The sequence below is a fragment of the Parambassis ranga genome, chromosome 19 (genome assembly GCF_900634625.1).
Source record: "Parambassis ranga chromosome 19, fParRan2.1, whole genome shotgun sequence".
Taxonomy (NCBI): domain Eukaryota; kingdom Metazoa; phylum Chordata; class Actinopteri; family Ambassidae; genus Parambassis; species Parambassis ranga.
In genome coordinates this window covers 14,659,013-14,682,393 of record NC_041039.1, presented here as the reverse complement: position 1 = coordinate 14,682,393, position 23,381 = coordinate 14,659,013, and the positions used below count along the sequence as shown (strand labels likewise).

General features: G+C 42.7%; 2 protein-coding genes across 3 annotated transcripts; one reads left to right on the top strand and one right to left on the bottom strand.

Moving 5' to 3' along the window:
- Window positions 1–2,004: 2,004 nt before the first annotated feature.
- idh2 (isocitrate dehydrogenase (NADP(+)) 2) lies at window positions 2,005–11,349 on the top strand. The gene is made up of 11 exons (XM_028431765.1): window positions 2,005–2,194; window positions 6,237–6,328; window positions 6,641–6,806; window positions 7,884–8,044; window positions 8,142–8,285; window positions 9,089–9,225; window positions 9,349–9,500; window positions 9,615–9,727; window positions 9,909–10,006; window positions 10,097–10,189; window positions 10,945–11,349. Exons 1-11 carry the CDS (start codon window positions 2,077–2,079, stop codon window positions 11,027–11,029), a joined length of 1,359 nt encoding a protein of 452 aa, XP_028287566.1. The 5' UTR covers window positions 2,005–2,076; the 3' UTR covers window positions 11,030–11,349.
- A 46-nt stretch (window positions 11,350–11,395) lies between these two features.
- znf710a (zinc finger protein 710a) lies at window positions 11,396–18,017 on the bottom strand. 2 transcript variants are annotated; one of them, XM_028431490.1, is made up of 5 exons: window positions 17,973–18,017; window positions 14,579–16,099; window positions 13,731–13,922; window positions 13,462–13,636; window positions 11,396–13,104 (listed from the first exon to the last, which is right to left on the bottom strand). In XM_028431490.1, exons 1-5 carry the CDS (start codon window positions 18,015–18,017, stop codon window positions 12,935–12,937), a joined length of 2,103 nt encoding a protein of 700 aa, XP_028287291.1. In that variant the 3' UTR covers window positions 11,396–12,934. The 2 variants fall into 2 exon arrangements, with proteins under 2 accessions (XP_028287291.1, XP_028287292.1); XM_028431491.1 differs by having other exon boundaries at window positions 14,609–16,099.
- Window positions 18,018–23,381: the final 5,364 nt, after the last annotated feature.

Sequence of the window (23,381 nt, the reverse complement as noted above, 5' to 3'; positions counted from 1 at the left end):
ACTGTCCTCTGTCTGACCGCAGCAACCTCAGTCTTCATTATGGCCTCTCATTACATAAAACTGAGCATTTCAGGGACAGTACCAGCTGACCTTCATTGACGTTCTCTATAATGTTTTTAGTTCAGGAATTCTGTTTTTCATTTAGCTCATCATTGCAGCATTTTTGTTGTTTTTGTCTGGATAGTTTTTGTTTCTCGCAGCCCCCATGTTCTCACATGTAAGAGTACTTCAGAGGTGACCTAGCTGTCTCTGCAGCTGGCTCCATATCAAGCCCGTCATGTGACTCCACTGTACACTTTCCAATCTTTCTCCCACTATGGTAACCTTCCCCTGCTAAAATTAGAGGGCCCTCTGCTAAGACATTTTGGAATGTGACTATCCTGTACCCATCCTGCAGATGATTTTGTATCTCAATACATTTTCCTGGTGTCTCTGTGTTTCTGTGGGCTCTGATGTGCACTGTCCTTTATCTGTTCACTTGAACTAATATTACTGCCAAAGGTGCTTCTGTTTGGAATGAGTTTGGGTACATATTCAGAATTATGGCTGACACTCATTGTTAGCAAGACAAATCCGTGCATTAAACTATATTTAGGGTTAGAGTTAGTATGTATGTTTTCTATCTAACTCATGTTTCAGATCATTTTATCAAAACTATTGTGTTTTTGATGATTCATTTTAGTTGCATTATCAACATGTAGACAACATGTACAAGCAACCTTATTACCTTTATTATCATGCTACTGTTCATTGCTGTGTTCATTTGCATGCTGTCTCATTTCAGTGGGTTGTCATGATCATGTGATGTAGCTGACTGCACCTAGAGATGCAGCAGTTTATCGCCTAATAAAAGTTTGATATCAATTATTCTCTGTAAAATCTTTAAATTATCTTTCAGTATTTGAGACATCATTTATTACTATGACTCACAACTTTACGTGGTCATTGCACATTTATGTTACAACTTTACTTTCTTTTTATATGAGGATTTTAGAATGGGGCTATAAGGATTTACAATGCAACATGTTAAAGATTAAAGCATTCCCCTCTAAACTTCTCACATGGTCTCCTTTCAATGATGTTCACATGATCAGACATCTGAGCTAAAATAAAAGATTAAAGTCCGAACAAAAACCTGAAAACAGACACCAAAACTCCTCCTTTTGCTTTACACTACAAGCCCTGACATTTTTAAACATAGTAGATGGACATGAGAGCATGATTCAGGACCTTGTACCAAGAATTCAGACTGAGCAAGAAAGTGATGTTGATGACATTTAGTAGTGAGCATTGCAATGTATATTAAAACATCTGTGTGTACGTGTCAGCTTACCTGATAAGATAATAAAATATTATTGAAAATGTATAATTAAAGGGTTTTGGGTGTTAGTCAGAATGTCCATCTCATGTTGAGTTCATGGCAGAGTTTGTTCCCTCTGCTGCTGGTATGTTAGTGGGGCTCATTTGGTGAAAAGCAAACACTGGAATCAGAACAAACCAAGTCCCACCTGCCCAGGAGGCTGGATCCACCCTCGAGAGGTGGATCTAGCAGGATTGGCTCAAATGTGGCTCAGGTGTGAACGCAAATGTGGCTAGCGAATCCGGCTAGCCACATTATTAGCCATACTACGAGGCGCCACCTAGTGGTTTGGAGAACAGCAAACACGCTAGATGAAGCCGGATTGAGTGCGGACACAACTGTGTGCTAGCCAGATTTGAAAATAGGTCTGAACGCATCCAGCTTTAAAGGCTGTCTGGGCTCAATCCTACTCTAGCTGGAATGACTTTCTCTAGTGTGAACGGGGCCTCAGTGACCTTTGCATGGGTCACCCTGACCTGACCTGAAAGTGAGTCCAGACAGCACAGATGAGGCTGAGTGGCCGCTGCTCAGTGTCAGACCCTCCTCGGTGTTCTCTGTGTCTGACGTAGCGCTCAGCGTGTCCCGCCGGGGAGGGGAAGAAGGGCGGTGCTGCGGCTGCTGCTGACTATATTGCAGAGAGCCTCTGAGCGCTTTGCCCCCTCTTTGCTCTGAGTTTCGTCGAGTCTTAACCGCAAAGTGATTCGGGCCGGGGAGACATGGCTGGATATTTGAAAGTCCTCAGCTCTCTTTCGAGGTCTGCCGGCGCTGCTTTTTCCAGAAACCCCGGGGTGCTCGCTCCGGCTGCAAATTGCCAGACTTCCCAACAAAGAAACTGTGAGTGAAGGGAGATAAAGCGGGGGTCACCCTCAGCATCATTGTTGTGTTAAACTAGCTTGGTGCCAAGACGGTGTGTGTTTGTAGCCCTGGTTGTATGTGCTAAGCTAATGTTTGATGCCAGCACAGCAGCATCCAACCTCCAAAAGCCGGTGGCGCCGAGCTAACGCTGCCATGCTAGCCAACTGACGTTTGCTGCTAGCCAGCCGGTGATGCCGTTAATAGCTTTAATGGTTTAGTGACCTTTGGTGCGGTGATGCTGTAAACGCATCTTAGCGTGTAAATGGCTGTTTTTAATGGACAATTCAATGCACCTTGTTTGCCACAATAAAGAGGATGTAAACGTCGACGTAAAGGAGGGCCGACACTGCGAAGCGACCGGAGAGCTGTCTTTGTCTTCTTCCTCCATCCAAATAAAACTTTCAGTAACGGTTGGTGATAATATGAATAAAAAATGAATCTTTTACAGTGTAAACAATAAAACAGATGTGACAAGACGCATGTACTCGTCGATTTTCATTGAAAATAAAATAAAAATAGCGATGCAGAAAAGCTGGCAGTAAATTACTCAAACTGATTTTTATTGCACCGGGCATAAATTCAAACAGGGACTCATAAAATCAAGTCAGAGGTCTTCTAAATCCAAACTGATGGGCAGCTGTCGAGCAGCACGGTTATTAGTGCGTCTGTAACTTGGAAAACTTTTCCCAAGGTCAGCCACCACTGCATACGAGACTCCGTTATGGAGAGCAATGGCTGCCGCTGACGGTGCCGTGTCCGTCCTACATACTGCTCTCCATCCGTGCTGCTGCTCTCTGCTGCACACTTTACTGCTTCTGACCCCAGCAATTTAGGCTGTAAAACACTGTGCGGCTTCTCACTTTTTAATGTTGCCTGTAAATGTTTACAAACGTGTTTCTGGTACCAGCACAGCTCAGCAGCCAAGATGTTTTGTTTTTTTGGTTTTTAATTCAGAGCGAGGATCTAAATTTATAACGGGAGTTCTGCAGATATCTCCCCCCCTCTGTTACAGCAGAAATGGTGCAGGTCTCCCTGCAAAACAAACTAGCATGACAAGCTACTGTTTGTAAAAGCAGGAGGGTCAGATGAAGGGCAACATTTAAGCCTTTTTCAGTACTATTAGCTGATGATGGTGAGTAATTACCATGGCAAGTGTCAGTTAGAAGAATGAACAATGAAGTGTGACAGGTCTGACAGAAATTTGATATGATTCACATGCGTGGCACTTTTTTCCTTGAGCTGTGTTTGGTTTTTGTCACAACCCTCACGTGAGTCTTGGTGAAATGTGCCAAGGTGATGTTCACTTTGATTGTTATGATTAACTAGACTTGCAAAAGTATTTGTTTGTTGACAGACGGACGCCTGGCTTCGATCTTCTCTACGTATATTGACAGACATATGTGCAATTATGGCTTAGATGGGATTAAAAAAACAAAAACACATCATCTGTCTTGCCCTGGCCTTAATTGTTGTTGCCCCAGAAGTTCAGCATTCACCCTGGTTTCCTTTATGTTGGAGGTTCTACAGTTCACCAACATATCCTTTAAGAGGTGCAGTCTGGCCTGCAGCTTAGTCTTGTGTTTATCTTGTAAATGTCTTGTCTTGTGTGAGATTAAAGTAGTTTAAAGGCTGTCTGTCTGTGTTAAAAGGTCACTAGGGAGGACAGATAATCAATGATTACTCCGATCATGTCCTTACATGTGCTACACAGGGTATTTAAAACTGCTAAATACTCAGTTGGCACTGCAAGCGAAGTCAGATTGTAAGACCGTTTACAATTTCCTTCGAGCCACGATTAAAACAGTTTGAGACCACATTTTAAACAGATTTTTCACACCGATAGAATACAATTTGAATGTAAAAATGTCTTTAACAGCAGTGTTTCTGGTTGCATATTTCTATTAAAGCCTGGCTATGTCTCAAGCCATAAGTGGAAGCATGGAGCTTGCAGACTTATCCTCTGTGCGAATGATGTGGTTGGTCCACATGACTGTGTTTAGCTCCCTTTTTAGAATCCAGTTTTTTGATACTCGCATGTTACATAATCTGCTTAGCTCACTCCTGTGCTCCCCTCCCCCTGTACCATCATAGGAGAATTCTGTTTTCACAGATATAGGTTAGACAAATCTGAAATTATGTCACACAGTAGCTGGTTATGGCTTACCCATGATGCAGTGCAACAGAATGTTCTGTCCCTAAGCAGATGGAGAAGGACACGGTTTGTATATACAATTTACAATGATGCAGCTCTTTTTTATTTTTAGCACATGTTTTATTAACTGGAACAGTAGGTAATGATTATGTCCATCTACACATGACTCGCTGAATAATTTGGCACGCATTACCCAAGGTTAACATTTCGAAACGCCTCAAGAAGGTTCGCAACAGTCCATACCCCCAGAATATAAATCTTTGTGGGCGTTTGACAGTTGTGTTTTGCTTCCTGTTTTGCAGTGGCATTAGTCCTGTTGGTAGATACATTTTTCTCAAACTAAAACTGCTGACATGATGATCCTCATAGTTTCCTTTGTGATGTGAGCATGTGTGCTACCAAAATTCCCTTAACAATCACCAAAATGCTGTCTGCTCTGTAGGTTAGCATTGTATGACCCTAAACAATATCATGTTGACTCACCAGCAGAATATATTAAGATACACACTTGTGGGCATTTCACAGTGCTGTCACAGATTATCTTTTTCCTTTCTCTGTGTGCATTATATTATTGCCTAACATCAAGGTCACATGCGTATTTCAATATTTGAGGTTATTTTTTAGCACATGGTCACCATGCATTTGCAGTCAGTGGGGCTTGTGTTGTGTTTTGGTGCCAAGCAGGTGCTGCCATGGACTCATGGCAGCACCTGCTTGGTCAACTAGGTCAAAGGTCCCAACTAGGTCAAAGGTCTTCACAACCCAACTCACTTTTAAAACATTACCTCTGTAGTCTTGTACAGAACATGTCAGTTGCGTAACATTTCCATTGGACTCCTTATGTTTACTTGCTTTACTCTGGGGAAGGTTGTGTAGCAGCAGCAGGAGAGCATTAACTTGGCTTGGAAATCTGAGAGTCACTTGATCCTTTGCACCTCCCCCCTGTACTTTCTAATTCAGTGAAATGGTCCTGCTGGCAGGACTCTCACACACTGAGCAGACGTAGGGCAGATATGATTGGAGATAGTAATCCTTGTTGATCCTGGTAGAAAGTAAAGAAGTTAAAGAGTCCATCTTAAAAAGTCAATGTTGGAGCGGAACATTAAAAACAATGAAAAGTGGGTGCTTTTATATCCTGTACCAAATCATATGGATTTTTATGTATGAAAAGAGTACAACTGAAAAACATTGGTCTTCATTGCAAAGATTTAACTGTAGTTTTGTCGTAGTACTACATTGAAACCTGTCTTTGCTTGTGTGCACCTGGGATTTGACAGATTTGGGCTATATTGTTGATGCAGCTGTTAATGGCAGTGTAAAAGCAAAAAGTGGAGGTGTGTCGGCTAGAAAACAGAACCAACAGCTAACCTCAACCAATCGGATTAAAATCGGTGTTGCTAGTACTGTAGCAAGCATTGATGTAAATTTTTTTTTTTTTTTATGGAAAAAAATTCCATAAAATTAAAAATTGCTGTTTGTGAATGAACTTTTGCACGGAAAGGGCACTCAAGTGGATACCCACACTGTTGAAGTAAGCAATGGCTGTCATTAATCTTTCACATTATTCTGAAATGGGTTAGAGATGAATAGAAGATAATAGAAAGATATTTATCAGTATTTATAAAAAAAAAATCAAATTCAAATTTGCAAGGCTCTATCTAAAACTTCAGTTGGCACCACAAAATGAGAGGAATGTTCTAAATCCAAAGTCCAGAATGGAGAATGTCTTGAAATCCTTCATAACCAACATACCTCATGTGTTTTCATGATGCATGTCAAATTTGTCATAATGGGAAATCTGCTATTTATGATTGTTGCTCATTGGTCACAAGTGTTTTTTTTTTCTTTTCTTTTTTTTATGATTGGCAGATGCCGACAAGCGCATCAAAGTGGCCCAGCCAGTGGTGGAGATGGACGGAGACGAGATGACCAGGATCATCTGGGAGTTCATTAAAGAGAAGGTGATTAGAATGGGGTGAAGGGTTAAACTCACCCGTGCTGTCTGTCTCGCCTATTTTTATACACATGCCGACACGTGGCTGTGTGGGAGGGGAAGTGTGGAAGATTATGTATGTATGATGCCTGGGAGGAGCCTGTATGATGTTTCATTCAGTCACTGGCTGATTGCCTCCAGTGAGAGCAGATGTTGTTGGCTCACAAAGAAAATGCAGAGAAGCTCAATGACAACTGATGAGTAACAACAAACCCAGTGTTACTAGAATGTGTTTTGATCAGTTTGTAGATGCTGATTTGGGTGTTTTTTTTTTCTTTAGCTCATCCTGTCCAATGTTGATGTTGAGCTGAAGTATTATGATCTGGGTCTGCCATACCGCGACCAGACTGATGACCAGGTCACCATCGACTCTGCCCTGGCTACTAAGAAGTACCACGTGGCGGTTAAATGTGCCACCATCACACCTGACGAAGCCAGAGTGGAAGGTCTTTCATTTTTTAATGACCTCATACATGTTTCTAGTTTCAGATATTTGTTTTTTTTTCTGTAACTCAGAAATATGACTCCACACTAATTATATCAAATTTATGGAATTTTGCATTTCATAATTAACAGCTCAATGTGCCATCTACTCTTCGGAAATCATCAATGCCAGTCTGTGTGGGTGTCCCTTTCTTGCATTTGTATTACCTCAGCTCGCAGAAACAACAGGGGAAACATTACCTTCTCTGAGCAATCATTTTACATGTTGTCAGCAGTGATTTCTGTCGACAACTTTCCAGCCGGTTGATCAGCATTGAGTGTAAAACTCTTTGGAAAGGGCCTTGATTGCTGATAGCTTTAACAGGTGGTCACATGTTTAGAATCAATAAATTACAACTGATGCAGCTAAGGTGCATGGACAGATAATGGCAGTGCCTACAGATGTTGCTGTTATTGGTACAGTCTGCATGCCTCCCTCTCTACCATAAGTTTTTCAGGACTTCATGTCAAAGTGACAAAAATGAAAAGGTAATTCTAACTACATGTGCATGTTGGAGCTTGTCACTTTGTACGTTTCATGACTAGAGTGCTTTTAGAAGGCAAACGGTCACAGCAGAGAAAACACAAAATATTTATTTTATGTGTTTAATTAAATGTCATTTAAAAAGTTATTTATATAAAGGATTTATCATACATATTTAAAGTACGGTAATTATAAAGCCCAGTGAATTCGCTACTCAGCTGCTAGTCAGTACTAAAAGACATAAGAATGTCAGTCGGGCAGCGGAGCTGATTAGAAAGTCGGGTTCTCTACAGCCATGAATGAATGAATTTAAAAGAGTTCAATTAATTAATTTTGCTTTATTTACAAAAGGATTTCTTTAGAAAGAGACATTAAAAAATAAGATGTCAAACGGCTCCCATTTCACTTTGAATACCTACGTATTTGTGTTTTTATTTTACTGTGTTAAAAATTCATTAATCAAGTACCGGGGGACTGTTGTCTGGAATGTTTTGGGCAAATGCACTTATTGGTGAAAGCAGTTAGCAACGTTGATTTCTGTGTTTTATTCATGTAGAGTTTAGCCTGAAGAAGATGTGGAAGAGCCCCAATGGAACCATCAGGAACATCCTGGGCGGCACCGTTTTCCGTGAGCCAATCATTTGCAAGAACATTCCCAGGCTTGTTCCAGGGTGGACACAGCCCATCACAATCGGCAGACATGCCTTTGGTGATCAGGTGAGTCTCGTGTGGCACATTCAGATTATTGTACCTTAAGTTTCACCTTACAATATATCTTATTGAGGCGTCCTGTGTTTTTTTTTTTTGTAAACAGTACAGAGCAACAGACTTTGTTGTCGACCAGCCCGGAAAATTCAAGATCATCTTCTCACCTGCTGATGGCAGTACAAAAAAGGAGTGGGAGGTCTTTGACTTCCCTGCAGGTGGCTGTGGAATGGGAATGTACAACACAGATGAGGTGAGCAAATGAGTCCATTGATCATCAATGACTTGATATAATAAACTTTGCATGGTACAGAAGATTCGGTATATGCAGAGATTATTGAATAGTATATACGAATGTTCTTGTCAACTTGCAAAAAACCTTACAATTTTAATGTTCTTGTGAAAAACTGCTAAATGTGTGGCAGAAAGTGTGAAAACAGATGCTGATGTGATGCTGATGGGATGTTATGTTATGTGTCTTTCACCACTTTTCTACCAAATATTACACTAAGACTAATTTGGAAGTTTACATTAGTCTAAACCCTTTTGTGTCTTTCCTAGTGGAGGAATAGTTTTGTAGAAATGTGTTCTTACCTCCCACATTCATATAACATTGGTGTCCTAAAAGAGGCTGTTCAGAGTCTGTCTGTCTGTCCGTCTATCTATCTGGTCCCTTGAGAAATACAGAAGTATACAAAAACATTGCCTGAATTCTTGTGCTTATTTATAATGTCTTCCATCTAGGATTTGAGATTGTGTTGTTACAATGATTACAATGTTAAACTTTTTGTAGCTCCAAGCCTAATGAATCCCGACAGTGCTGCTCAGTTCTGCCGTAGGTGCTTTGTGAAGCTGACGCAGCCGTCGCTGCAGTACACTAACCTTCTTTCAACCCACTTTGCATCTGTTTTGTTTGCTTTCATCAGCACGGGTCTGTTTGATTTAACAACATCAGAGGTCGTAGTAGATGACTTTCAACTTGTCAACGGGAAGGTTGTTAACCCCTGGACTACTGATAAAACCTGCAGTCATGAACTGTGTTTCTCTCTTTTGTAGTCTATTACAGGCTTTGCACACAGCTGCTTCCAGTATGCTATTGGTAAGAAGTGGCCCCTGTACATGAGCACAAAGAACACCATCCTTAAAGCCTATGATGGCAGATTTAAGGACATCTTCCAGGATATATTTGAGAAGTGAGTACTGCTTCCATTTTCTGAGCTTCAGTTTAACTGTACCTGTGAATCTCATCCAAAAAAAACAAAATTAATCTTTACTTTACATGAAATACATTTCAATTTGTTGTTTGCATCCTGCAGGAATTACAAGCCTGAGTTTGACAAGCTGAAGATCTGGTATGAGCACAGGCTGATTGATGACATGGTCGCCCAAGTACTCAAGTCTTCTGGAGCCTTTGTTTGGGCTTGCAAGAACTATGACGGAGACGTTCAGTCCGATATCCTCGCACAGGGTCAGATATTTGACGAAAGCACTTCTGGCTATTTGAAAATTATGTTACATATCATGGCATGTGCCACTTTGTAGGGGGCGCTGATGTAGAAAAATTTTGTGTTTCTTGTTTTAGGTTTTGGCTCTCTGGGACTGATGACATCAGTTCTTGTGTGTCCTGATGGCAAGACCATTGAAGCTGAGGCAGCCCATGGCACTGTTACCAGGCACTATCGTGAGCACCAGAAGGTTGGTAACCATCAGACTTTGTCAGTCCTATTGCCTTGTACAGGGCACAGTGTAGTTTGTGGAGCTGCACTGCCACTGTGTGGTGAAAAATTAGTATGACAAGTATGCATACAGTCCCAGTAGTTGGTGCTGCTTGTCTTGCAGCTTAACACACCAACACTGTCCTAATCTCTGATTTCAGGGAAGGCCAACCAGCACCAACCCCATTGCCAGCATCTTTGCCTGGACCAGAGGCCTGGAGCACAGAGGCAAACTGGACGGCAACCCTGACCTTATCAAGTAAGAAGAGGATTGTAGAATGTCGGGAACAAATGGATACTTACCTCAACTATGACTTTTATAACTAAATGCTTTTTTTTTCATCTGCAGGTTTTCCCAAACTTTGGAGAGGGTGTGTGTAGAGACTGTTGAGAGTGGCACAATGACCAAGGACCTCGCAGGCTGCATCCACGGCTTGTCCAAGTAAGTTTTTGACTTTGGGTCCATTTCGGTAGAAAGTGTAGCTATGAAAATTTAAATGTATACAATTTAGATTTACCGGATTGTGTTAGGGTCAATATGCTAAAGTCCATCGTTTACTGTTGGCCAACATTTTATAAACCGAACAATTTGATAAAATAGTCTTTAGATGCATTAGATGCCCTGGAGTCCATGGAGCTTCTTAGAAAATAGACATTTTTGAGAATTCCTGACTTTAACTAATGTTGCATTTGATCAAACCACTAAAACCAAGATGTAACTGGTGCTGAACTTCAATTTTGTAATACAGGTTGGGGGCTTAAAACCTGTGAAGGGTAACATTAAGAACTAAGCACACCATGCATATTATATCAAAAAACTAAATAATTTTTTTCTTTTCTTTTGTAATCCTGTTGAAGGCATGTGCCATCTTGTTTCCCCATTCTTGTCCACACATGTAGTATATGTGCTTGTTTATCTGGTAATTGTATGGTCTGTTAGCTTTGACTTCGTCATCATCTATGAGTCATTACAGTAGAAATGTATATATATTTTTTTTTTATCATTTTAGGCCGTCCTTTCTAAAAGATTTAACAAGTACAAAGTCATGTATCTTGCCTATTCTAAAGTTAAGCTGTATAGATCATTGCTGAACACTACTGATGGAAAAAATAATCTTACTGTTTTGTGCTTTTGATTCCCAAAGTGTGTTTATTGAATCTTTTCATCTGCTCTGACCCCCTGTTTTGCTTTTCTAGTGTGAAGCTGAACGAGCATTACGTCAATACTACAGACTTCCTCGACGCCATCAAGACAAATCTGGACAAAGCCCTCGGCAAGTGAAGCACTTGAAAGAATATAGATGGCAATGTCACTCTTCTGTTTTTGTACCTCATTTTTAACTTAAAGGTCAATAAGATTCACTTGCATTTGATCAGAAGGATTTAAAAATGTACTGTCTATAGAATTTTTCTTAGTGTTCTATTAGGTTATTAAATGGTTGAGTCATCCTTCCACCTGATGGTCCCCTAACTATCTGTCCCATTATTTGCAAGGTTTTATTTTTGTAATGTGAAGTACTGTATTCAATACTGTGGACTGCCTTGGGCAAGACTGAAGCCTCTGTCAAACATATTTGCCAATAAATCTTGTTTGACCCACTATTTCTTTTTCGTTTGTTTTTCAGGCAAATAATTTAAAATCACAAGCTTTTAAAGGTAAATAAATTTATTATTTTACAGTATTGTTTGGTACACAACAATTGTACATACAGTTCTATCCACATTATCTCCACACTGATGTCTAATACAGAAAGCCATTTAAGCTGAACTCTTTGTATCATCACTGAAATAGTGACGGGGTGAACACAGAAGCTGGAAAAACTCACAAAAATGAGTGTTTTTATTTTTACAATGTGTTATATCAACATTGCAAATGGACACCTTGTTTGCAGGTTGCAAGTTTGAAAAGCTAAGCACTGGGAAACTGAATATATTGAGCATTTCCAAATCATTTTCCACAAGGTCCATGGCCCTGTCACATGTTGGGAGGTTGTCGTTCATCACTTGAGACCAGTGTACAGCATGATGGATGGTATGCTCTCGCAGACACACCGGGGCACTTAATATTTCTGTCCAAGTTTTTTGGGACAATTCTTGTTGAGATTCATCGTTTAAAAAAAACAGCAATACAAATGTACGGTTTGCTTTGTGAGGAAATGCTGCAGTCTTGTGAAGGTTGGATTGGGGGGGGGTGGTGAGGGTTGTTGAAAGAGATGCTGCACCACAGTCTGTTCTCTGTGGTAATCTTTTGAAGAGATCTACAGATGGGTGGGAGGGGAACCTGAATGTAATTTCACGAGGTCTACGATTGGACCCCAAGAAATCCAATGTCCCAGCTCAACACTACAGCAAGAAAAAGGGACTGACGGCACCCGTAGAGGCTGCAAGATTTGATCCGATTCTTTGGTCGAAGGGGTCTAACCATTTCAAAAAAGGGGCGTGGTGTTTTTCTTTTGTCTTTTTAGCATCTTAACACATTCCACAGAAACAGTTACATTCATAGACTAGGGATCAGTACAGGGTGACGCTTGTTAATGCAGAAATGTAAAAAGTAGACACAGTGGTCCTCAGTGCAACGCACTGATCGCAGTACCAGCAGTCTCAGAAGAGGGCTGATACATTCTGTACAGTAATATACAATATAATGTGCAGCTTAAGTCATTTTTACTGCACGATAAATCAAAGTCAGTCATTAACATCTGCAACTTGATCAGCTTTGGCAAGTGAAATGAACAGTAACTTTGCAGTAGACTGAGAGAAACCAGGATTGTCTGAATGAGTGCAGTTTAACATTACCATAATATGCTTGTAGCTAAAAATGTGCTTTTCAGTTTGGGCTCAGATGATGTTTTTATTGATAAGCAACTGTCACATATACAAATTTATATAGCTTTTTTTAATATTACCTATTTAGACTGTCCTTTTTTCAAATATATTTATTCTGTAAATTTGCAGTGTTTTTTTAGAGGTGAAAAATATGTAATTAGATAAAAAGTATTTTAATTACGAGTGATTCCAGTGCATATTGATGTGCAGTTTGCTGGGCTTCTCTTACGTTCTTGAAGAAGAACCCAAGCGCTATGCCTTGAACAGCGAAAATCAAAACAAAACCAAAAACTAAACAAAAAATAACAATCCTGTTTTCAATAGTTCACACTTATATTCGATTTGGGGTCATTTTAATAATTCATGCAGTGCTAAAGCGCCCTGCACCCTTCCCATAGGTGCTGTAGTACTCTATTTGAGATATTTTAGCAATGTCTGGTGTGTTGTTGTTGTTAGCCCGGTTTTCTCGCTCACTGAATTCAAAGCTCTCCTCCTCGTAATCCTCCTGGCCTTCTGTCTCTTGGGGTGGTTCTGATAAAGGAAGCAAAGACATAACTATGATGCCTCTTCGTCCTCAGTAACACACACACTCACAGAACTCTTCCTAAAGATATATGGCCACATTGAGGACAGCCAGTAGAGTGCCACTCCTCGGTATCAGTCTCCACTGATAGAGACAGGCATGTCTAATCCAGGCACTGCTATATTTGCTAAACACATAGGGAGGGAGTGACAGAAACATCAAAATACTTGGCCACTAGATTACAGTACATGCTGAGTCAAAGTGCATTAGAGGCAGACTGACAGTAATGCGACATGCAGCCCTCCAAGCAGTCCCACCAAGAAACGTGCCACACAGCACCCATCAGAGGTTATGGAGTTACTCACCTTGCCCATCTATTGAGGCGTCCATGATGCCATGTTTGACCTTCATGTGTCGGCTGAGGTTGCCCTTCAGGTTGAACTTGCTAGTGCAGTAAGGGCACTTGAAGGGCTTGCTGCCAGCGTGGAGGTGCATGTGGCCAAGGAGGTTGTACATTCTGTTGAAGGACTTCCCACACACCTGAGAGCACAAACAAAGTCAGTACTCCCATCCCTGCTTTGTCTCAGCAGGATCCAGTTTGTACTTTAATTAAAACTCCACTCTCTTTACCCACCTTGCATTTGAAAGGCTTGACCGGCAGGTGAACAATCATGTGCGTCTTTAGGGTCTGCTTCTGGACAAAGGTCTTGAAGCAGATGTGGCACTGGAAGGGCCTCACGCTGGCGTGGATCAACATGTGTCTCTTCAGGTTGGCCGACAAGGTGAACTCTCTAGCACAGACGTCACACTTGAATTCTTTCATACCCTGCGGGAACAAAAAAAAGTGTTTGGGGCTTTTAATTAATTTGGCTAAATATATGGTTTTGAGGAAAATAAATAATGAGTCATGGGGAGGAAACACACAGGGAGCTCGCATGTGTTCATGTGTTTCCATTCCAGCTCTTGAGCCCTCTCATTTAGATTACATTAGCTTTCCCTCTCATGCTGAAAAATGGACAGAAAATGTCTAACAATGGAAAGAATAACCTTCAGCATTTACTTTACTTTTTATTTTTAATTTATGTCATATATACACAATAAAACTTATGAAATGGAGAGAAAGACGGGAGTGATTCATCAGAGACAAAAAGAGGGAGCTTGGCAAACGACACACAACACAAAACACATGCAAGTGGGGGGTTGAGCCACACACACACAGATGAACACACAAAAAACCTCAAGGCCTTTGAAGACTATGTTTACAGAGCAACTGGTTTTGGAGAAAAGGCTGTGATGCAAGTTTGACATAAACTCCCCTTTTTCCATGAGGCAGACATGAGCTGAACGTAAAATAAAATTAAAATAATAAAAATTCTGTATGAAATCAAGGTTTAGTGCCATTGTGTATTTGCATGAGACCAACCGATTTTAGGCTTTGGACACATAAAGTAGTAAAAAAAGGCACATCACTGGGTTTAGTACCTTAAGTGCGACGGCGTGCGCTGCCAGTACCTTGTGTGTGAGGGTGTGCTGTCGGAGGTGGTGGATCTGGACGAACTCCATTCCGCACTCGGGGCAGACATAAGGCCGCACATTCTGGTGCTTCATCAGGTGGTTCTGCAGCTGGCTGCGGTAGGCAAAGGACTTGTGGCACTCTGTGCACTGGTATGTCGTAGGACCTTGATGAGTAGTTAAATGACGTTTCAAGTGAGCGTAAGTTGGAAACTCAAGCCCACACTGGGTGCAGACGTGACACTGGCCATTTTCGTGTTTGTTTTCATGGGTTCTCAGCTCACTGGGGTAGGCAAAGCCTCGGCCGCAGAAGCGACAGCTGTATGGCTTGACGTCTGAATGCTGGAGCATGTGCCTTTTCAGGTGACTTGTCTGTGTGAAGGCCTTCTCACAAACGGTACACTTGTGAGGTCGCGTTCCCTGGTGGGTGAGCAGGTGAGTCTGGAGATGGCTTGGTTGCTTGAAAAGCTTCCCACAGTGTAGACATTCATGTGGCTTAACTCCATTATGACCCAATATATGAGTGACAAGGTTATATTTGGATGTGTATGACTTCTCACACATGCGGCACTTCCAGCGTTTCAGACCCTCTCCCACATCTACACAGTACGACTCATCGATCTGTACGTTGATGTCCAGTCGGTCAATCTGCATCCGTCGGGCCAGGCCCTCTGGGTCTGACCACAGCATCGCCTGGCTATTCTCCTCATACTCCCCTGGCAGTGCCATGTCAGTGGACTCATACGACACCTCATTGGACTCATAATACCGGTTCTCTAGAGGACTGCCATTTTCTCCGCTTGTTTTGAGGTTCAGTGCTTCCTCCTCTTCTTCTTCCTCTACCACCACGTCTTCCTCCTTGCTCTCTCTTTCTCTACTACCGCTTTCTTCTTCCTGTTCTTGCTGTCTATCTGCTTGTGGCCTGGGTGTATCTCTCACACATGAGGGACAATTTCCACAGGCCTGCTCTTCTTTCAGAGTACCTTGTTGGCTGACTGGGTTCTCTGACTTTCCAGGACTACGCCTGCTGTTCATATGAATGCAGGAAGGAGGTGTATCAGACTCAAGCCTTTCACCTTTAACCTGAGCCTGTGGAGTGGGTACTTTGTGTGGGAGACGCTCAAATTCTTCATCACTTCTGGGCCTCTTGGTCCTCCCACGGGGCCCGGGCCGTCTTCTCTCACTGCAGTGTGGCTGGGGCTCCAGCTCCCGAGTAGGCTCTGCCAGGTAGTCCCCGTTGGCCCCTATGAGCTGGTCAGCATACTCGTACTCCACTGATTCGGGTGCAGGAGGGGGACACTCTCTGGGCTCCCCTGTGTAGAAGCCATTAGGAGCAATGGTGGCCCCAAAGATTTCATTCTGGGAGATGAGGCCGAGGACGGCAGCCTGAGCCAGGGATAGCACCACCACGGGCTCTGTCTGTGTGCCCACGTCCACTTGGCCCTCAGTCATCTTTGGGTAGGTCTGCACCAAGCGGCTGCTCTCCTCCTCCTGGAAGAAAATAGTCAGAAATGAATTAGAGGCTATTCTACATCTGTGCTTTCTATTCTTCCTTTGTTACAAAACGTACATTACACAATTTCCTCATGTAACCTCATTTCCCCATTGTAGCCACACAATATCAGTACTATTAATACGGGCAGAAGATTGTGTTGCCATAACATTAAAACATGTCATATAATTTTTTAAAAATTCATGCTTCTCCGGAACTCGAGGAGAAGATTGTGTTTTCGTGGTTCTTGCTGCATTCGGACTACGCCTCGTGTCTTTGCTCTGAATCCACAGAACATTAGATTGAGGAGATAAGGCAGATCTGTGTTAGCAGCCTGCTTCCTTCCTTGACAGGCTTTAGAATAATAAAGAACACAACAAGGGATGCAGGTCCAGCCAGGAAGTTGACTTCCGTGGACTGTCCTCAGCACTTCCTGTGGGGTCCTGGGACGGCCAAGCTCAACCAGCTCATCACAGGAGCTGTCCGTCCCATTCATGAGGAGCAAAGCGCCTCAGCGCTATACTCTGCAGCCAACTTCATAATGCCTGCCACACTGGGCTTCCTTAACTAGATGATATATGCCGGCAGGCTGTCTCATATCCATAACAGACATTCGATTGAGCTTTGAGCTCATTCTGTATTCTAGACCCATGCATAAGATGTTCTAACATAATTGTACTGTTCTGAAGTGTTTTAGAGCCACATGCACATGTTTACCCTGCATGCCGCCTGTAAAAGCAGAACAGTGAAAACTATGGGGAAAGAAATTGTGGTACAACCGAACTGATCCTCTTTGCTAAAGGACAAGTAAGTATTGCATGTTTCAGGTTATTTTTCAGCATGGATCTGGAAAATGTATAGAGAGAAGATGTGACCCCTAGTTTCTTTTCAGACAGCAGTCTAACCTTCACCCTGACATATAAGAAGCAGCTTCCTTTCCTGACACAATACTGAGAGAAAAGAAAAGAGTGGATGGAGAAAAGAAGGAGGAGATAGAGAACAGGAATAAAGGTGTGTGTATATGTGTGTTAGTGTGTGTGTTGGGAGAGGGGAGTAGACCTGGATGCCCTGATAACCACGTCATTTATAATTACTGCTTTTAAAGTAGTCAGACAGAGACAGACTGTGTGTTTGTGAGAAAGAAAAGGAAAGAGACTGGGTGTGTATTTGAAAGTGTGTGTGTGTGTGAGTGAGAGAAAAGAGAGGGAGGGAGGGAGGTATGGAGAGAAGGAGAAAGAGCTGTGGGCGGGGGAGGAGAAGAGGGAGGGAGGGAGACACAGAGAGAAATGAGATGGAGGGGCTGAAAGATAAAGAAAGAGAGGGGAGGAGAGGGAGGGGAAGGGAAGGGGGAACGAGAGATTGAGTGAGCATGTGAGAGGAGGGAAGAGAGAAAGGAAAAGGAGAGGGAGGGGAGGGGGGGGAGCCGGGCGAGAGACAGAAAGACAGAGTGAGTGAGTGAGAGAGAAAGAGGGGAAGGAGGGAGGGGGGAGCTGTAGAGAGAAGAAAAAGCACAGCAAAATGAAAGGCTGACAAAATGAAAGAGAAAAAGACAAATGACAAGTAGACAGAAGGGAAAGGGTAATAATTGCAAAGAGTCCGTATACTTTCACATTCAAAGTTGCAACTGAAAGACAACCTAAGGACAAACAATCAGAGCAGAGGCAGAGATACAAACACACAACTGTTCTTTCTGAAAAGATGTTTCCACTGCAGCACTCATATGAATGTAAAAAAAAAAGTACTTTCCCTCAAAAATATCACATGCACAGACAAGAGTGTATTAACCTCACTAACAAACTGCAAAACTACTAAGCAACTACCTCCTCTCCAAAACACTAACGCCTCTCATCTGTCTTCAGCTTACAAACTCACCACATTGTTCCTGGAGTGATGTTTAAGGTGTTTCAGGGATCTCATCCTTCAGGAGAAATGAGTGGAGTAAAAAAATCCACCTCCTATTTATATCTGTGGGAGAGTGGGGCGGTCCCACGGCTCATCCTCCTCCTACTGTTGCTGTTATCAGAACTGACTGTGCCTGCCCCCCCACCCTCCACTCCACCTCCCCTCAACCACCACCACCACCCCCCCCGTACACACACACACGCACGCACACACACACAGCATCACCCCATTTCTTTCTCTTCCTCCCACCCTCTCCTTCCCATCTCACTTCTCTTTCTCTCCTCTTTTCTCTTACAAACACACACACACATCTTATCTCCCATTCTCACTACATACAATTCAGCATGACCCTTCAACACACATTTCTCTTTAAGGCGCACAGAGCTCTATCTTTTCTTGATCATACTTTGCATTTCCCTTTTTTGTATGAGCATGAGATGAAATGCACAAATAATTATCAAATCTCATCAGTAGTTCCTCTTAGATGTATGCAAACACATATATATGTATGTATGTATGTATGTATGTATGTATGCGTGCACACACACATAGAGGCACGTACACACTTTCACAACACACACAAACACTCACACACTATGGGTGGAGGTGCGTCTGTCAGCGGCAAAACAGTCAGACAGATAATGTCTGAAAAATGCTACAAATTTTTTTTTTAACTTTCTGAAGACCGTGTAGTTTGCTGCCATTATTTCTAGATTCAAACTAATTAACTATTGAGACAGCCTGAAGTGTACTGTCTGAGAAAATCAGAAAAGAGTGACAAAAGAAAAGAGAAGAGAAAGAAAGGAGAGAAAAGCAGTTAGAGAGAGAGGGAGGGAGGGAGACAGACATGGGGGAGAAAGAATAAGGAAGAAAGAAGCACAGGGAGGGGGAGTGAAGCAGAGTGGAGGAAGAGTTGGGTGGGGGGGTGAGGGTGGGGGGGCAGAAAGAAAAAGGGAAAGAGGAAAGAGAGCTGGGGGTGGGGGAGGAAAGAAGAGAATGCAGCAAAAAAAAGGAGGAAGAAGAAGGGAAAGGAGAACTGGAGGAGGAAGGAGGGGGGAGGCAGGGGCATAAGAAAGGATGTGGCAAAAGAAAGAGAAAGAATAAAAGAGAGAGGAAAAAAGAAAGGAAGGGAGGGGGAGTGTTGGTGGTGGAGGAGGAGGAGGAGGGGAGGGGGTGGGGATGGGAAGAGAGATAGAGGGAGGGTTGAAAGAAAATGCAGTGAAAGAGAAGAGCGTGGAGGAGGTGAAGGTGGTGGTGGTGGTGGAGGGGGGGTGTGCTGGAGGAAAGAAGGAGAGAAGAAAAGGAGAGAAGAAAAAAGGGGGGATGGTGAAGTGTGAAAATAAAAAAGAAGAGTCCATCAGCAAGAGAAAAGAGAAGGGGGGCAGAATGAAGGAGGGGGGGGGGGTAGTGAGAGCAAAGGGAATGGAGAGAGGAAAGGAGATAGAGAGACGGAGAGAGTGAGGAAAAGGAAAAACAGCAAGGGAAGACATTAACTATTGAACTTCCAGATTTCTTTCAGGCTGTGTTGAGAAACAGTGCGGCAGAGTACCTGCGGGCTAAGTACAGGTTGTGTGCTTAAGTAGTCGGCACCAAAGATGATCCTGATAATTAGACAGGTATTCTATTATACAAGAACAAACCTCACCTTTACTAATAAACACAGAGGGGAAATAAATAATAACAATAAAAAGTCAGACATGTATGTATAGGTGCAGGCAAGCGCGACACAACACTGTACGGACACATGCCAATTGTCACTGTAAGACTGAGGACTGTGCATAAACATTTCCTACTAAATAACAGGAAAGGGCAAACCTTGAAAACCTTGATCAATCATCAGCAGCTGGGAGTGCTGCGAGAATGAGAAAGATAGAGAGAAAGGGGAGCGGAGGGGGGAGGAGGAGGAGGTGGAGGAGGAGGGAGAGATAGGGAATGAGAGTGAGCGCCAGGGAGGAGGGAGGGGAGGAAGGGGAGGTGGGGGGGAGAAAGAGAAAGAGATTGAGTGAGGGTGTGAGTGAGGGGGAGAGATAGCAGGAAGTCGAGGGAGAGAATGGGAGAGAAAATAGAAGGAGAGCAAGGGAAGAAACAAAGAGATAAGAGGCTGAAAGACAAAGAAACCACATGGAAGAAACAACAAGGGACACGTACATAAAACAACACAGAACTAGCCTATGGGGAAAATGAAAAAGACACAGACAACAAAAGTTTGGGGAAGAAATACACTGGCTCCTTTCCAGGGCCTGAATCTTCATAACAGCAAAACCTGCTCGCTTGTCCATTTACTTAGGCTGCATTTGCATGTGTAGGGATACAGAAAACTAATAGTGGGAAAAAAAGGCTACAGTGGTAATAAGCGTAAAATTTCATTCAGTTCTTAGATTTCTACAGGGTTCTACGTGCATGTGAGAGAAAGAGAGAGAGAGAGAGAGTACAGGGAAGTAAGCCATTGCCCTGCTCTCAAGTGTACTAACCCTCAACTGGGATTTCAAATGTGTGTTTGTGTGTGCGCATTTGTCTGATGTCTGAGATCAGGCACAAACACACACACACACAAAACACTGACACCAACATGCTTCTCCACAGTCCTGAAACAACACACTTCTGACACGGGTGTCCGTACAACTTACTTGTATACCAATGGCTGCGTGTCCACTTCCAAACGCCCGGGCCTGGCTGTTTATCTAAAGGACGACAACCATGCAGTGCGGTGTCACATCCTCTCTGTGATATAGGTCAAAGTTAGAGAAGTTAGGAGAAGGAGAGCAGGGAGTGTGAGGGAGGGAAGGAAGGAGAAATGGTGGTGGTGGTGGCGGTGCAACAGATTCAGATATCAGCTGTCTGGTTTACCCCTGAGAAAAGCTCAATGAATCATACAACTGCAGAGGACTCATTGATGACAACTCCCTGTCTCTCTTTGTGTATGTGTATGTTTTTTTTGTTGTTTAAACAAATGTGAGTACACATTCTGACAAATGCAAATGACAATATGCTGGCGACAGTTGTGCATCAGGCATTAGGTTAGTCTCAGTATATCTATATATGTATACACACACACACACACACACCACTCCTTGCGTTAGTGAGCTCACATTGTCAGTGTTGTTTCTTCATCCAGCCCAGTGACAGGCTGCATACAGCCTGAGTTTGCTCTGACTCTGTGTGTATGTGTGTGAGTGAGGGAGAGAGAGAGAGAGAGACGCTGTGCTGGGTGATGGCTATAATTCAACATCCTCTCACTGTCAGGCAAACTGGAAGCAGCGTAGGTTTGTGTATAAGGATGTTACAGCTGCACAGTCCAGGTAAAGGATTCTCCTCATGATGAGGAATCAGTTTGAACTTTTGAGCTATTGGACTGATGTTGATGTTTCAGACCCGTGTCTGAGACGAGCAAGCCCACACACCTTCTGTTATTTCCAGTGCTGGATCACTCTCACCTCTGCTCGGCATGCTGATATAATAGTAAGTCTCAAGCATGATTAGCTGCTGTAATTAAGCTTTCACAAAAAAAAGCACAGCAGGCTTTTTCATAAGCACAGAGCAGACAATCACACAGCTTGAATCTAAGTGATGCAGATGGAATATAGCAAAAAAACTGTATAAAAGCAGCCACACCCAGTGTAGTTGCACGCCTCCAGCTTCTTCCATTAAGGTCAGGAAGGAACAGACTGGACACACAAACTGAAAATAATATCAGTCACTGCTGTGAAGGAGAGCAACTTTACATGTAAGGTGTACACTTATAGATGAGTCACTTGCAACTTCCAATGAAAAGCTGCAGCATATTCTGCATTTCTGATTCAATATCTGCGGTTATTTTCTTCCCTATTTTTTGTTGTTTTTTTAAAAAAACAGATCATTCTTGCACAAACTGGAAGACAGGATGCAGAGACGGTCAGAGCAAAAAAATAAAAAGAAGAAAAAAAGAAAAAAACACCCTAAATAAAAGATTACTCTCTCCCCATTTTGTAGCGGGGTTCTAAATGGAAAGACAGAATATTAGCAATGAAATAGCTCTGCTTGGAGACAACATTGGAGAAAGGAGTGTGGGGAGAGCTTGAAAAAAAAAGAAGACTGAATATAAAGGAGAAAAGACAGAGTTGAGGGAGGAGAGGAGAAGAGCATTCAGCAAGGAGGATATAAAAGGAACAGAGAGGGGGGCGAGGGAGTGAGACAGAGAGCTATGGAAGGAAAGAGAGAAAGAGAGAGCATAAGAGAGCGAGAAAAAGAGGGGGGCATGAGAGAGCAAGAGAGAGAGGAGGAGAGAGAGATCAAGAGAAAGAGGGAGGGGGGAGCGAGTGAGAGAAACAGAGACAGAGGACGAAAGAGAAAGACAGAGAGGAGAGAAAAACAGAGAGGGGGAAGGGAGAAGGAGGGATAGCCACAAGAGACTCAAAAACCACAGAATAAAAAAACCCTCTGTCTGTCTGTAACTCTATATAGATATACAAATATGAATCCTAATATATGGGCACGTTGCATTTATTCAACGGCAAAGGATAGTCAACAGCACAGAATTCAACATGCACCTCAAGTTCATTCAATAAGTCAGCAAACACAATGTAAGACCAGTGAGAACTCATATCTCCTTATCAGGAATGCAGTTTTTCATTGCAGTAAGGTGGGAGAGGAATTTTACCAAGGTACTTTATCCTATTTTAGTCTCTCTGAAGTCTCTTCCTGCGATGTGATTCATGGAAAAGTATGCTTTTAAAAAGCAGTGTACAGTCAGTGCTGAAATCTACACATGTGCATAAAGGAAACATGTGATTTTGACCATGTTGCCAGTGTCCTACATAGTGAAATGGTCCCAGATTTACTCAAGGTGAGGCCCACAATGAACCACAGAAGCCTATTAACACTAGAGGTCTCTGGAGTGCCTTATATGCTGGTTAGAGGCGACCACATTCAAACTGGCTGTAGCAGACAGCAGGGACACAGCCACTGTCCCTCTATGGCCGTCACTCCTTTGTATTATTCCTCCATCTCCCGGTAACAAATTTCAGTCGGAATTACTTTTCTTTCGTCCAAGTTTCATTCTTTTAAATCAAACCCTTTGTCTATCTCTTCTTTTGTACCTTCCTCCTGTTTCCATGGTTACCTCTCTCTCTGCTCTGTACACTATCTATCTCTTCCTCCGTTTCCCTCTCTGTCTCTCTCACTCTGTTCTTATCTTTCTCATTTTGCTTTCATCTCTGCCTCCCTTCCTCCTGCTTTATCCCACACCCTCCTCACTCCGGCTTTTATCTCTCTTCACTTTCATCTGTCTTTCACCTTTCTCTCCCCTTCAAGCCTGCCATTCCATCATGCTGGTTTTTGGTTCTTACTTATAGAAGAGAAAGTTTTATCGGTTTCCCTGTCAATTCTGCATTTTTAATCATT